Source organism: Meleagris gallopavo, chromosome 1, assembly GCF_905368555.1.
Source record: "Meleagris gallopavo chromosome 1, MGAL_WU_HG_1.1, whole genome shotgun sequence".
Lineage (NCBI taxonomy): Eukaryota > Metazoa > Chordata > Aves > Galliformes > Phasianidae > Meleagris > Meleagris gallopavo.
The window spans coordinates 76,438,916-76,455,249 of NC_139404.1; the positions used below are offsets into that span (position 1 = coordinate 76,438,916).

The 16,334-nt window shown below is 39.0% G+C and overlaps 1 protein-coding gene across 8 annotated transcripts in view; it reads right to left on the bottom strand.

Moving 5' to 3' along the window:
- Nucleotides 1–16,334, bottom strand: part of CLCN1 (chloride voltage-gated channel 1) — a 57,429-nt gene that overhangs the window by 2,584 nt on the left and 38,511 nt on the right. For 3 of the 8 annotated variants that reach the window (XM_085235773.1, XM_085235736.1, XM_085235782.1), the window contains 13 exons: nucleotides 15,159–15,243; nucleotides 12,485–12,586; nucleotides 11,312–11,396; nucleotides 10,731–10,880; nucleotides 8,325–8,394; nucleotides 6,755–6,865; nucleotides 6,408–6,621; nucleotides 5,648–5,781; nucleotides 4,956–5,182; nucleotides 4,733–4,838; nucleotides 3,007–3,089; nucleotides 2,266–2,304; nucleotides 1,552–1,656 (listed from right to left, as the gene is read on the bottom strand). In XM_085235773.1, the coding sequence (XP_085091899.1) occupies nucleotides 1,552–1,656; nucleotides 2,266–2,304; nucleotides 3,007–3,089; nucleotides 4,733–4,838; nucleotides 4,956–5,182; nucleotides 5,648–5,781; nucleotides 6,408–6,621; nucleotides 6,755–6,865; nucleotides 8,325–8,394; nucleotides 10,731–10,880; nucleotides 11,312–11,396; nucleotides 12,485–12,586; nucleotides 15,159–15,243 (1,511 nt within the window). Of the gene's footprint in view, nucleotides 1–1,551; nucleotides 1,657–2,265; nucleotides 2,305–2,792; nucleotides 3,090–4,732; nucleotides 4,839–4,955; nucleotides 5,183–5,647; nucleotides 5,782–6,407; nucleotides 6,668–6,754; nucleotides 6,866–8,324; nucleotides 8,395–10,730; nucleotides 10,881–11,311; nucleotides 11,397–12,484; nucleotides 12,587–15,158; nucleotides 15,244–16,334 lie in introns of all 8 variants that reach the window. The other 5 variants (XR_014886353.1, XM_085235765.1, XM_085235754.1 and 2 more) reach the window with 5 other exon arrangements.

The following is a 16,334-nucleotide window of genomic DNA, read 5'->3' on the forward strand; positions in this document are numbered from 1 at the left end:
TTTCAATGCTTATCTGTGGAATATTTTTTACCTTTAATTTCTTTAAGCTGAGCTATGGCTGTGAGCTTACACAAAATGATTCTTTCTGGGCTGGTATTTATCTTTTTCTTTAGCATCACATGACGTGGAATTGATTGTAAACTAAGGAAAATGTCAGTCTTCATGCAGAAGACATTTTACTCTTACACAAAAGAAAAACAAACTGCTTAAGTACAATATGATCACAATGATTTGTGATATTCTTGTCAGTATTTTCATGCTTTGCTCAGACTGTGCATACCTCAGATAGTTTGGTTACTTATTCCTGTTTTTTTTTCCTCGTGCACTTAGGTTGACTTTTGTCTGTTACTTCAGAGTTTCTCTGACAAAGAGAAAATTGCTCTTTTTAAAAGGACATATGAAATGTTCTTCATTGGAAATCTCCAGGTATCATATCTTGTAACCTCTATAATCTCAGATACTAGTGGTTTTCAGATTCCTTCAGCCAGTCTTTTAGAAAACACCATCTTAAGTATATGCCAGCCTCTTTTTATTTTGCTAAAGGCTTAGATCTTACCACTTTAATAATAGTAATTAATTTTGTGCAAGGCATATACTGACATTTCACATTAAATAAATAATAATTAAAAACTTGCACTGTGCTTTTGCTTCAGTAGGCCAATTTTCCTTTCCATTTAATGGAACACCAATCCTCTGTTATTCCTGATATACCTATATAATTGGTTTTTCCTCAGTCATTCTGTATTAACTCTGGAAGTCATGTCATAGAATATTCCAAGTTAGAAGGTACAAACAAGGATAACTGAATCCAACTCCTGTCTCTACATGGTACCAGCCAACATTCAAACCCTATGTTTGAGAGTGCTGTCCAAATGCTCCTTGAGCTCAGGCAGCTTGGGGCCGTGGTCACTACTGTGGGTAACCTGTTCCAGAGTCCAATCACTCTCTTGTTGAAAAAACTCTTCCTAATAGCTAATCTGAATCTCCTCTGATACAACTTCATGCTATTTCCTCGAGTCTTATCACTCACTGGTCACCAGTATGATCTAGTTTATTCTTTCCTTGTGCTTCAGATCAGTGAAGACCAACCTTATGAAGTAGACTGGTTTGAAGCAGCTTTTTTCACACATTGAGAAATACTTTGCACGCTGACAGAAACACCTTGAGGAATCCAGGAGTAGTCATTCTAGTGCTGTGCACCAACAAAGCAGTGTGTGTCTCCAGGTAATGCCCCCAGGCAGCACTGCATATACTGCTTCTGTTGATGCAGTGGCTGGAAAGTCCTATGTGTGTCCAAAAGCCATTTTAACAAAGGACCTTAAACATCTTAACCTCTAGCCTTTATTTTTCCAAGAGACTGGAAATACATGCAGAAAGATACAGAAACAAAATTACTCCTGTATTTGGACGTGAAAATTGCTGGTGTTAATTATAAAAGGACAATGTGAGTCAGTTGTAGGTGAAGAAAAGGAGAAGACATATCATAGACAATACTTAATGATAGATATGGTGGACAAAAACAGTATGCCTCAGAGAGATATCTGCACCCACCTTGTGCAGAGAGGTTCTCTCCACCAGTTGGAAAGGGGAAGGGTCTATGCGGCAGCATTCAAAGCACACATCCTTTTCCAGCTCCTCCTGTTCCCAAGCATCTATCTAACAGAGGAAAGAAGAACCACTCAAAGTAATCAGCAGTGCTGCTGGTTATGTACCCAAACTATGCCCATTCTCCCATTAATCATTTGTCCATCCAGTGCAGATTATCTATCTGCCTTACATACTATATCACCTCCTTCAGGTTTCCTATTCTTAGAAGTTATCAAGTCCCTGTGTGAAGAGATAAATTCCAGTATCTCGAAGGTTTTCTGGGGAGGAGAAATTTTGCTCCTTCCTGCTTAAAGAGGGAGTGGACATCCTAGCTTTCCTTCCTGAGTGCATCTTCTGCACTCATAATAGTTCCTTTTTGCAAAAAATGAAGGAACTCTTTAGGTGAGAAGAGACCTGCAAAGGCCTCTGATCTAACATCCTGCTCACAGCAGGACTGATTTCAAAGCTCGATGAGATTACTCGATGCCTTACTCATTACATCTAGCAGAAAAAATCTCTTAATGGGTGAGACTTGCCTGCTGTACAAATCTAGAAAATAGGTTTATCTATGATTTTTATGTGGCAATTACTATTGTTCTAGGAGTTCAGGAAGAACTGCAAATGATAAAGAATGGACAAAAGAAACACTCACTTGACTTACTTCCCTTTCATTCTTACCTCTTCTGGTGTCATTGTCTCAATGACTTCCACTGGCTCCTGTAGAAGAAAACGCTGTTCGGTTTCACAGAGTACAGAAAGGAAAGATGTGCATAACCTCCTTACACCTTGTGGTCCCCTTTTTATTTCAGTTAATATATTACTAAGTTATTAGATTTTCTTCATACTGATACATTGAAAGGTGCACTCTATACTTAATTTCCTTCCTTTACCAAAAAAAAAAAAAAAAAAAGGCCTATGTCAGGTGCCTAAACAGGGTCATCTAGTACTGCTTTAGATGCTTTCACATGGGGCCCAATTACCGTCCTAGAGTGGATGGATCTCTCATAGACTCAGTATGGTATCCACCAATCTGGTGCCTAAGGGCATCTAATGTAGCACAAGACAAAAGCTTTTTTTCATTTTTAGTTAGCCAAAAATAGTGCCAAATGAACTAGACTTGCACTTTGTTTCAAAATAGTGGAAATGATATTATTTGCTGGGAAAAAAAAGATGCCCAGACTCAATCATGATGCTAGCCTTGATACCTGAGCACAAATGGCTCATGAGCAAGATGTACACTCCTTCACAGTAATCACATCCTTTCTCCTTGGAGGGAGTTCCCCACTGACACTGTCGGAGTTCATGACCATATGTATGTCCATCATTTGGCCAGATGCTGAAAGGCTCTGGGTAGTAGACTCTATTTCCATCACATCCCTTCTCTCTCCAGGCTACTGCTAGGCTTTCTGTATCCCTAACCTGGACAGCACTCTGTGTTTCAGGTCGACGGCTGTAAGGGCACAAGAGCTGCTGGAACAGTTGCCTCAAATTCTGGAAACTGTCTGAAGAATGAAAACAGATGTGGATAAGAGACAAGAATGAATGAGTGACAAAAAAACAAAGCTCCATGCTTATCTTCTTGCCCAAGGCAGGCTAGAAAATAATATGAGGGACATTTTATACTGTACATGACAGGGTTTAGCCAGCCGCAGTTCAGCAGTCAGTTTGTACGATGATGGCTAGGACATGCCAGGATAAATATTTCCATGCAATATCTTTTCCTTAAGAAAAAGAAAGAAAACATTACAAAATAGCCCACACAGATGATGTTAACAGATCAATGTCCCTGAGGAGAAAAACAGAAGCAAGACTACTGGGACAGCAAACAGCATGATACAAGAAAGAAACTGCTATAGGGTTTCTGAAATACATAAGGAGAATCTGATTTAAAGGCTAAGTACGGAAAGGAAATTTGAAAATGACTTCAAATCAAAGCATACCAATTAGCCAGAACTGACAGTTATGAGGGAGTGAGAAGGCCATGAGCTGAGCCAATAGTGTAACAGTGGGAGTGAGAATAACTGCAGAATTATTCTAGGCAGGGAAGTCAGGAAATGGGAAAGTATAGGGTTTGGTGCTGTTGTGAACGAGGCTGTTCAGATTGGTCAGAAACTATAGCAGCTGTGAGCCAAAGTAAAAATTATGGAAGGGAAAGCTTCATGAAGTCATCCCTCCTCCATTTTCTTTTGTGACTCCTTGATCACTCAGCACTAACTTCACTTAAAGTGTCTCACACAATATCTTTGTTTTGATGTAATTGTTTTTCTGATTTGGTAAGGATAATGAATTGCTATTTCACCATTCTACCACCTTGGTAGCATAGCATAAAGTGAGTTTTTCTATGCTGTAAAGGTTTAGTCATAAACAAGTGGTGTTAAGGATCCAGGATATGTTATAGGCTATATTATATTTGGATATCTAAAAACATGAGCCAGAACCACGTCCTCTGTATTAATTCTGAAAATTTGGCTGTACCACTGTGCTAACTCACTGTCTGCATATTTCAAGGCACATAAAGGAAAAAAAAGCAACCAAACAAAAACTAACTAAACCATCCTGTATCAAATATACATGATATAGGAATCAGAAACGAGATATAAACATAGTCCTGGGAACAAAGCTAATGAAGGTGGAGCAGCACAAAGAGAACACAATAAATCAGTATTCGCCCTTCATATTAAATAAGCTGAAACCAAGAGATATGCATCCAAAGGAGGAGTTGTTCAGCTTTGGAAATGGCCAAGCAAAAATAAGTACATATGTTCAGCTCTCAGACTTCTCAGAATAATTCACAAGGTGAAGGTGGCAAGTAATGGGACATTCACATGTAGAACCTTCAGAAAAAGTCAAAGGAGATGTTCTTGCAAATCTTGGAATTGGGAATACTGACAGAGAGAGAGCTGCCTGAGTGAGCCTACTTTTGCTATGCTCTCTAGTGGATCACAAAAAGAAGATAATTTCAGGTGATTGTTGTGAGGTACATTTTTCAAAGTGCCAGCACAAAAAAAGCAGAGAAAGCTGACAGAACAATTTCTTCCCCACAACTGAGAAGCCAGCACCTTGCACAGACATTTACACATAGTAAGCTTCAAATCTTCCATAATCTAATTAAGGTGTGATTGGGGCATGCCAGAAATTATCATACCTGAAAATTGCTGTGGCTCCAAAATTTCAGGCGTTTGTTTAAGAGGATTTGTTGGGCCATTGGGCTCCTCTGGATGACTAGGAGAGGGGCTTGGTGGCTGAGGCTGCTGTTATGGAAAGGAGAGAAAATAAGGTCCACCCTATGTCATTTCTTTCTCAGTCTTTCCAAATGTCTTACTGCTTCTTAAGCAGTCTATAATGCAGTCTCTTTTCTTCTCCCTCACCTCTGCCTTCTCATCTGTATCATCATCCTCATCAACATAAACGAAAGATTCATGCTTCAGCTTTGGCAGCATTGCTCCTGATCCCTTGCTGTGTCCATCATAAGGTGCCTCAGCCAGCTTCTGCTGCATTTGTCTTTTGAGGCACCGTCGCCGTTCTGGGCTGATGTGTCTCTGGAGGAGTGCCTGCAGATCAGATCGCTCTACAGACCCCAGAAGGATCATGGTCTCTGCATAACAGAGTAGAAAAACTACTCAGTCCCTTCATGGTTTCGAATGTCACTTGCCACACATTGCCCTTTCCTCCTTTTAAATTCTTCAAAATACTGCAAGCAGCACAATCACAAGCTATAAAATTAGCACTGCTAATCCTGCTAATATTCTTTGGGGCTGGGGGAAGCTAACCATCCCTGATCTGCACCACTCCTGAGAACAACAGAAACAGTCTCTTTACTTATATAAGATCCCTCCCTGTTGTCAAAATTGCCACATATCTCTTACATACTATATCTAATTCTCACACTCCACACACCTGCTAAAGCTGAAACAATCTTATTTCATACATAATCCATAGTGGAAAGTTTTTAGTATGAATCATGTTATATATTGGATCACACTACCTTCTTCAAAGTGCGTAATTTGAGAGTTTCTTTTGACTCAGTTGAGACAGTCCTCAGGAAAGACCAGTTGCTTACCTGGTGAGTCCACCAAAGGCAAAGTCTTAACAGTGGTGCTTTGGAGTAGAGTTTGCAAGTCTCGATATTTACAGTTGGAGGAGACAAATTTCACATCTTGGACCATAATATCTTCAACAAAGATATTGTATTTGCTGTGAAGTTATGGACAAGTTGAAGAGTTAGAATGTTAAAAATGTACAGCAGGTAAGTTCCTCAGTGTGTTTTCTATAGAGTTGCTAATTGATCTTCTCTAAGAGTAACCAAGGAGGACTTTGCAGCAGTATTAACATGGATTTTCATTACAGTTCTATTTCACTCCGTTACCTTCCACAATAAAAATACATTTCTATACATGCACACACACATATATGTTTTATATATACATACATATGTACATATATTATATATACATTCTATATAGAGACATATGTAGATGAATAGCTGATTTTATATTTTTTTTTTAGGCAAAGTATCCAAATAAAATGTTTCAAACATTTTTAGAGAAAAAAATCCAAATGTCCAAGTCTTCAAAACTGAAGTAAATTGGTAATATTTACAGAAATTCAGTAATATTGCAGATGATTCAAACTTGTGCTTTCTGCATATGAACCTTATTTCTATTCCACCTCTTTTTTTTTCTTTTCTTTTTGCTTTTTCTTCTCAGCCCGGATTTATTCTGCATTTTTATTTTCTTCGTAATGCTGTCTGCTTTTCATGACCTTTTCTTCTCCCATTGTCTCATTCTCCCCCCACCTCCATCTCTGCTTTACTGCTGTACCTTATATGATTCCAGCCCAGATCTGGCAGGTAGGGCAACTTCTTCACCTGGATGATGCTATCATAGAGGCTGGGTTGCAGACTCTGGGCCACCATGTTGGCAAGAATGACAGCTACCATCATGGGCAGGATGTGGGAAATTTGACCTGTCAGCTCAAAGCAGATCACCGCAGTGGATACAGTGTGGCTCACTGCTCCTGTCAGAGCTGCTGCACCTTTCGCAAATAGGGTGGAAAAGTTATTGGGAGAGAGGAGGAAAGACTGTCATATAGAAACAGAATATCATGTCAGCCAGGAAAGTTATGGGGATGGGACTAGGTGGAGAAAGAGGAAGACATGAAGACTCACCAATGACAGCATACCCTCCAGGTAAGATTTTGTAAACAATACCATCAAAGAGGATCCCCTCTGGAAAGAGAGATGCCATGATTTCTCCAATAAGACGTCCAAATGCAGCACCTGGAAAATATCACCAGCAATTACGGAATTTAACATCTAAAGAGCATAAAGTCTATGCTGTGTAGATATGCTGGGTAAACAGTGGGGTGATTTCTAACAGAACCAAAACCAAAACTTACATAAAAATGACACCAGGACTGAACAATAGCTTTCAGTTACAAAATAAAACTCCAAGAGGAAAAAAATGTACTAAGATATGTAAATACAATTGAACCCTCATTCTTCCACTTAGACGCACCAGGCATGGAGGTATTTGTGATTCCCAGACAGGAAGAAATATCTTTTAAAAGACAGAATATTTTGTGTCATGTCAGTCCAGATCGCAGTTCAGGATTGACTAGAGTACTAATACTAGAGTATTAGGCTTACAGAAAAGTTTGGATGGAAAGACATTTGGAAGTCTTTGGTCTGAGCCCTGTTTACAACATGGCTAATTTGAAAGAAAGATCAAGTCACTAGGGTCTTGACGAAACCTGCTTTAAAAGTCTCCGGTGATGGAGATTCTCCATCCTCTTTCAGGGAATCTTTACCAGGGAAACAATTTTTTCACCATGTCAATCTGAATTTCCCGTGTTGCAACATGTGCTTTTTGCTTCCTCTTTGCTAGGTGTCTCCAGGAAGAGTCTTTCTATCTTCCTTATACCTTGCTGCATTAGATGGTGAAACCTATAGTTAGCTCTCCTCCTGACCTTCTCTTCTGCAGAGTGAACAAGCCCAATTTCCTCAGGTTGTCCTCGTTCATTTTGTGCTCCCCAACAATCTCAGTGGCCCTTCACTAGACTCACTGCACTTTGTCACACTTCCTGCGTGAATGGACACAAAATAGTATTTGATAATTGTTTCCAGAATTCCAATTGAACCGAAATAACCTGTTCCTTTGTCTTGCTGACTGGGCTTTTACTAATACAGCTTTGTTTGGTGTTAGCCTTCACTACTGATTCAGGTTCAGTTGTTGCCCAGAGATTGTAAGCACATTTCAACACACTTCATTTAATTAAGGGCTGTGGATACTTAATGCTGAACTTCATGAGCTTGTAAACAACTTGAAAAATAATAAATTCCCATACGTCATCACACTCCAGTCAAAGAAGTGGTATTGCGGGTACTAGTTTTGAGGTGATTTCTCACTGGCCGTCAGGAGTGAAAGGAGCAACTATTGCTAGCTGTAGTATGAGTTTCTCTGTAGATGAAGAGTCAGAGAAATGAGAAGACCATGACTCAGCATGCCTTTCCACAGCTTGGTTTTTCTTTTGTAAATGATAAAGATGTCCTCAGCATTTAGATGTAAGAGCGTAGACAAAAGAGACTGGTATAAGAACTGCTGACCAAGATTGTCAAAGGCATGAAGTGATAACTAGACTCTCTATCCTCTTGAAGAAGCCTACCAGGCGTGTACACACTGTCTCTTGTCCTTTCTACCTGTCAGATCCATATGTTGCAACATAAAATTTGAACTCACCTAGAACAAAAACAGGCATGAAACCTCCACAGGGGATTGGCATCGTGGTAGCAATGACAGACATCCAGAACTATAACAGAGGCAGAGGGTGCAGTTGTTAGTGAGTAGAAATAGCATTTCCTACAGCCCCACTCTACTGACCAATGTGTAAATCCATAAGGAGATATAATCTGAGAGATATGGCAGTTCAGCTGGGAGGCGAAGGGCTAAGCGGCTGTGAGGTGTGAAGGGGAATTAGAGAAACTCTTGCATCATACTAACAATGAAGCAGAAGACCTTTGGGTGACAGCTATGTTGTCAGGGAAGCCAAATCACAAAGAGAGTGAACATGAGAACACACCTTTGCCTTGAACTTTTGAGTGTAAGATTTCCCACTGTTCTGAACAACTTATTATTATTATTAATAATTTTATAGAATGAGATTATCAGAATTTCATAGCCTCAAAAAAATTTACTGTAAAGGGAACTCTGGAGGTCTCTCACTCAACTTCCTGCTTCCAGAAGAGTTAATTCCTAAGTTAAATTAGCTTTCTCAGGGCCTTGTCCAGGTAAATTCTGAATATCTTGATGGGTGGAGATTCTTCAGCTTTTCTGGGAAGTTTCTGGGAAGCCAAACTCAAGGGAGAATTTTTTCCTGAAGCCCATCTGCTATAAGTTTCCCTTATTATAGCTTGTGTCTAGCCTGTTCCAGTGTTTGACCACACTCACAGTAAATACATTTTTCCTGATGTCTATCTGAACTTCTGCTGTTGCAGCTTTATGCTGTTCCCTTACATTCTCTCACTGTTACTCAGGAGCAGAGCTCAGCACCTCCCTCTACTTCCACTCATCAGGAAGCTGCAGAGAGCAATGAGGTTGCCTCTTGGCCTTTTGCAAGGCCTCTTGGCCTTTTCCAGATTGGGCAGCCCAAATGTACTCTCAGCCTTTCTTCACAGGGCATGCCTTTCAGACCTGCTACCAGCTTGGCTGCCCTCCTGTGTAAACATTCAAGTATCTTAATATCCTTTTTATATTGTGGAGCCCAGAACTATGCATAATATTCAAGGTGGGGCCAAACCAATGTTAAATACAGTGGGATAATGAACTGTCTCGACCAGCTGACTATGCTATGTTTAATGCACCCCAGAATGTGATTTGCCCTCTTGGCTGCTGAGTAGTGCTGAGGCCAATCCAAATATTGACTTAGTCCAGTCTTCTGGAGGCAACAGCCTATTCTTACAAACACCTGTCTCACTTCACAGTCATGTCTTGTTCATGTCATCACTTTCTGGGAGTACATACAGTTGTGAACAACTCTTTTCAAGGATGAAGTAGAGGAGTAAAATTTCATGAAAATGTTTGATGAACACCTTGAGAACTCAGTAAGAACTGCAACCAGTTCCACTGAACAAGACTGATGCATTAGTTTCACAAAACAAAGATCAAATATCCCACTAGTTTTATGGTTTTACTATTCTCTTCTTTCTATGTTGTAATTAAAAATAAAATTAGTTACATACATTAACTATATTATATATTTTGTGCACAGCCCAAGACTCCTCTTCTTCACTCAGTGCAGCCCGGGCAAGCCAAAAAGTTGGACACTCATTCCCTAAGCTAGTGGGACAAGGCCAATGAATTCAGTTTTTGAGAATACAAGTCTTAAAGGAAAACAGATGGGGCTCAAGGAAGATGCATTGTGCAGTCCATCCCTTCTTTTGTTCATTGAGACCCTATCTGCTTGGTACACTGTAATCAGAATTACTACAGAACGATAACCTTCAGCTGCCTGTCAGAAATTTGATAAAATGTTTCATGTTAGATGGAATCAGCTGTGTCAATCATTGATGCCTATTTTTGATCTATTGAAATGTTCAACTTATATGTCAAGGTGGCTTCAGCTCTTCTTGTTCTTAAGAAAAAATAAATAAGCATTTCTGCAATTTTTACACTCCTTGCCTCCCAGAAACCTTTCTTGGTAATTGTATTTCAAACATCATCATGTCTATTTCTTCCAGATATCAAGTAAATAGCATCAGACTTTGCTTAGGCCAAATATAAATTATCTGAGAGCTTTATACTCAATTACATATTTTCTCAGGCCTAAAGAGACTTGTTCTGATGTAGTCTTAACTACCAGCCACTAAACTGTGGCTCCTGAAAGTCATTCAGCAGGATGCATAATGAAGATTAACTACTGAACACTGAAGGAGTAAATGTATTAAGGCCAGGAAATTATTCCCTAATAAAATTGCTAATCTTGTATTCAATATAGGCAAAAATTGCACCAAAAGATATAAGACCCCATTCTTGTAGTAGTGTTTTATTCAATACCTAGCAACTTGTCATAGGCAGATACATTTTTAATGAAGGATCAGGAGAACTCACTCTGAGTGGAAAAGGGTTAGAATGAGCTGAACTTCGTACCTTCATGAGAAAGAAAAGTAGGATGATGATGAAGACACTGACTTTGGGGTGGATCCAGGCAGCAGATTTCCCTAGGATCTGAGGGTCTCCTGTGTATTTTGCCCAGGTGTAGTTATCAAAGAGAGAGCTGATGGCTTCCCGTGGCATCAACTATAAAGCAAAAAAAATAAAAACACCAAACCAACCAACCAACCAAAAAACAGGGATTAAGCATGAAATTAGACAGATTAAATATTCTGCTTCTGTTCCGAGGAAGTTGGGGGGTATTTTACTTAAACAATTCATGATTATGAGACTTAATTCACATTTTGATCTTCAGGAAGAGATGTGATTTTATCTGAACTGGTGAAAGGACAATTACTTTTACACATCTTTCTAAATTACTTGCTCAGAAAAGTGAAGCTTTTTCAAGTTTTATGTGAAAGGGATATCAGAGATCACATCTCACAGTACAGTCCTTTAGATCAAACTCTTCCAAATCTTTCTTCTCCTTCCCAAGATGTAAGGTTATTGGGGAACAGGAGAAGGGGAGATTGCTCTACAGAATTAGAAATACTTCAAAATGCACATCCCACTCTCACCTCTCCTGCCATGAACTGTCCAAACCCTGGAGGGAAGGTCAGAGATGCAATAAGGAAGGTTATGAACCCAGGGTATATGAGGAAGCTGAAAAGAAAAAAAAGTCTGTTAAAATGTAACCTCATATTCTTGTAGCAATATCACTTCAGGAATATAAATGCTATTCCTGTGAAAGTTCTCTGCTGCATCTGTATCCATGCTTTGGAGTTGTGTAACTGACTATTTAATGCCCTGCTGCACTGACCATCATGATTCATAGAGAGTTCAGCAGGCAGCAAAGCCATTTTTTCCATCAGAATTAATATAATGGGGAGGGATGTACAAAATGCACAGTCTTGACTATACAGAGGTAATTACAACTGTGAGGTGACCCAGTGTCAAAAGCCAGCCTCTCCTCCAGTTGTCACGATTATTTTTATCTTGCTCTTCATCCTCCATGCAATTTATCCTTTCCTAGAGTGGTTCTCCTTCCTGCCATACATGTCCACATGCATCCTTAGTTGCATTAGTACTTAAGGGAAAATATTGCCTTATTTTCTATTGAATTCCCATCCACCAAATTTTGTGGGGGGAAGTTGTCAGTAAAACCTTTATTGTTAAGTCTCACATTATCTTGTATTTCTTCCCACGCTGCAATTCACACCTTCGGATTACTATCAGTTTCAGCTTTTGGTTCTTGAATATACAGCAATTTCAATACTGTAGTACACTCTTTATGTATTTGTCTCCATTTTTAAAATATTTTAGATGTTAAGGATGCAGTTATACTTCAGTTGTTTTCTGTTTCTTACAATATAAGCATTTGTTTCTTTTATAGACTCTAAAAAAGAAGAACCCAGTGCCTCTCCAGAAGAATGATAAATGATTTTCTAGTTAAGAACATTTCCTGCCCAATCAATATTTTCCTTTCTGCTCTTAATAAATATTACAGAATTCCTTCTATATCAGAATGCCATTTGAAACTATTGGAGCCAGTCTAGAAAAAAAATCCATCTCAGAATATATTATATGTATATTTGCAGATATCTTTCTCTAATATAAATTCAGTTTTTCCCATTTTTACAATTTTATAATTGAAATAGTTCTACTAGCTTCTAGAAAGTATTTGTTGCTATCCATTGTCAGAAGGGTATCAAAAACTTGTTGATAAAGAGAAAATATTCAAAGACACTCACTACTTGGTGAGAAACTGGCTTAGAGCTGTAAGACGCCGGATGCACAGGACCACTTGGCGATTGATATAAACAAAAAATGCTCCAAGGAATCCTGAACATATCCTAAAATAGTGGAAATGAAATAAAACCATTAAAAGCATACAAACCACCAACCAAAATCCAAGCAGTTTTCATCTACAGTTATTATGATGTCTTTTAACAACATGCAGCAACTCAGCTGAAAACACTGACTCCTTGATGAAAAGGGAGAGATGGTTTTGGACCTCTTTGTCACACACTGCTATTTTACTCTTAAATTTTCTCTTGCTTGTAGATGAAAATTTCATGTCAGGATGTGATGTCCAATTCCAAAATGCAATATGGTTGCACCTTATCTCTAGCTGGTCCCCTCCTTCTCTTTTCTGTGCCCTGACCTACAAAGACTTTCAAAGATGCCTTCCGCAGATACACACGTGCACAGATACACATGCATACATACAATATATCAGTGAAGAAATGAACCATGACAGAAGGCAATACAGATACAGTGTGATAATAGCTTTATCTCATCTACAGTTGCTTGAATATAGGGTTTGTAAGTAGTTCCACTCAGAATTGATGCATTGAAAATTAGTTAGAGCTTGTGTTTCTCTGACAGTCTCTAATTTTAACTCTTCAAGTATTTGGGTGATGGGAGCAGTATCAGGTTCTATAAAAATAGGACTGGCAGATCTCAGTGTGTTCTGGAGAAGAGCAATTTGTCAAAAATAAGTATTGCCAGAACTTAGACATTAAGTTAGAACAGGAAATAGTAAAAAGTAGGGGGTTTAACTCTGAGCCAGCAAAATTATATACCTATATAAAATATTAAATGTACCAAACTTGATGTGATAGTGTCCAAAGCTGTGACACCTATATATTCCAGAGAAACAGGGCAGATGAGTGCACCAACCAGAGTATGAGCTCCCCAGCCCTCTTGAAAGACAAGAAACCTAAGCCAATACATCTCAAGAGCATGCATACCAACGCATGCAGTCTGGGCAACAAGGAGCAACTGGTGCTCTATGTCTGTTCTCCAATCTAAGAACTATGATGTTATAGGAATCACAGAAACTTGGTGGGAAAAATCATATGACTGGAAGACCAGAGTGCATGCATGCAGTCTTTTGCAAAGACAGGAAAGGAAGGATAGGAGGTGGAGTTGCACTTTGTGTGAAAGAAATGTGAGTGTGTGGTAGGTAAGCTATGGAGACCATGAAAGTTCTAATGAATGCCTTTATATCATGATTAGAGGGATTGTCACCAAAGTTGATCTCACCTCTCGGTCAGGATTATAGGATCAAAATGATTTGGGCTGGAAGAGACTTTAAAGATCATCTAGTTTCAACTCTCATGACATGGACAGGGATACCTTCCACTAAATGAGGTTGCTTGGGGCCCCATCTATCCTGATTCTGAACACTTCCAGGGATGGGGCTTCTCTGGACAATCTGTTTCAGTATGTCATCATCCTTATACTAAACAATTCCTTCCTTATATATAATCTAAATCTATTCTCTTTTAATTTAAAACCATTATTAGCTATTAGTTCTATCAGCACATTTCTTAATAAAAAATCCAATTAAGCTTTCTTGTAGCTTCCTTTAGATACTGAACAGCCACTTTAATATCTCAAGTCTTCTCTTCTCAAGACTGAAGAACCCCAGCTCTCAACCTCACTTCATAGGATGTATTCCAGTCCTCTGATCTCCTTTGTGGCCCTCCTCTGGACTTTCTTCAACTGGTCTATGTTTTTCTTATGCTGAGAGTCCCAGAGTTGAAAGTGGTACTCCAGGCAGGATTTCATGAAAGTGGAGTGAAGTGCAGAATCACGAGCCTTGCCTTGCTGGTCATGCTTCTTTTGATGCAGCCCAGGATATAGTTTTTCTGGGCTGCAGTCACATATTGCCATCTCATGTTGAGTTTTTCATCAACATTCCAAAGTCCTTCTCCTCAGGGTAGGACGTGATAGTTAAGAATTTCTCTAGATGGTCATATTGTGGTTAATGGCTGGATGTCCAGGTGAAGATCGCTGACAAGTGGTATTCCTAAGGGACTGACACTAGGACCATCACTACTTAATATCTTTGTCAGCAATGTGGATAGTAGGATTAAGTACATGCTCAGTGTGTTTGCCAACAGCACCAAGCTATGTGGTATGATCAACACGCTGGAAGGAGGGCATGCCATCTAAAGGGGCACTGAGTCAACATGAGATGGCAATATATGACTGCAGCCCAGAAAGGCAACTATATCCTGGGCTCACTTAAAGCCTATTTTGATGATAGTATGATCCCTCCCAATTACATTATCCTATGCCTGTTCTTCAGTAGCCATTTCTGTCAGTGTCTCACAGTGCTTCTGATTACTTTCTACATACCCTTTCCCTCCTAACTTAAAGCCCTCCTTATGAAGAGAGCCATCATATTGACAAAAAAGTCTTTGTCTCTCTTAGAAAGGAGCATACCATCTCTCCAAAGCAGATGCTAAACTTCTAATAGAAAGATTACCCATTGCGTTACCACTGCTGAAGAAAGAATCCCAACACATAATCAAAATGTCTAAAAGAGCAGTTATTCTGTTTTGCAAAAGAATTACCAACAGAACTTATTTGGTATCTTTTGTAGAGCAAGAAGCCAAGTTCCTGCTAACTTACCCTATTACAGCAAACGCTGGCAGCTCTTGCAGATCAAAGGGGAAATCCATGCGAAAGTTAGTTCTGAATAGTGCTGTGATGGTAACTGTGAGAGAAGAAAGAGGTAGAAAAGGAAAGGGAATAATGAGATAAGAAGTTAAATGCCATAAAAGCCGGAAGCAGAGACAGGGGAACTAGTTATATATGTGCCGTTGTATGATTTCATATTATGTACGATATTGCAGATATGCAGACTGCTTTAATTTCAGTAATCTCAATTTTTAAATACTTGCAAACCTACCACTACTGATGATATAGGTTTGTTTTCAGAGTATATACATATATTTTCACCTACAATCCCAGATTTGTATATACTTTTTTCTTCTACCATCCCTTGTCCAGTATTATACTGAATTATTGTAATGCTTTCCATGCAATCCACGTTATTGCCACATCTGCTTGGAACTCTGATAATTTTATCTCAAAGCTTTTCTGCAGTAAGATGGCAAGTACTAGCCTAAGCAGAAGAGATAGCTGATGTACTCTATATGAATTTGCAATAGTTTAGATGTTCCACATAAACATTACAGGTAGATATGAACAGTGTGCATTAAGGAAAGCAGCTCCATCTACTTTCAAGTACATTAACTACCTCACAAGAAGGCATTGTTACTGAGTGATAATAATACCCACACAGGAAACTAGTGCAAAGACATTATTTTACCTACTAAGTACATACTGCTGAGAGCAGACAAGACTAGAGATTGTGAAGATATCAGAGAGAGGTCTGAGAAAAACTGCTGCATGAGCAATGACTGAAAAGACTTGTAACTGTTGTAACAGAAGGAAATAAGAAAGAAAAGACATGAAAAGTAAGTTACAGCAAGCATGATGAAAGACTGTAAAATAATGAGTTACTGGTCTAAACAGAAGTTTCTGATTCTCTAATAAGGGATTCTGGCAAGACAAACAGAGCAAATTCAGAATTATGAACAAAAAAAATCCAGATTTTTCATAGACAATTAGATCATGGAACATTTTAGTCCAGACAGTCGCTGAAGCAGAATGTAGTGAGCCATTCACACTGGTATTAAAGCTGCCTGGATGATTTTGAAGAAGGGCAGGCTAGGTAAGAAGTTTCAGGATTAAGCTAATTTCAAATGATTTGAGGGATCAGCAGGGGCCTACAGTAGACGA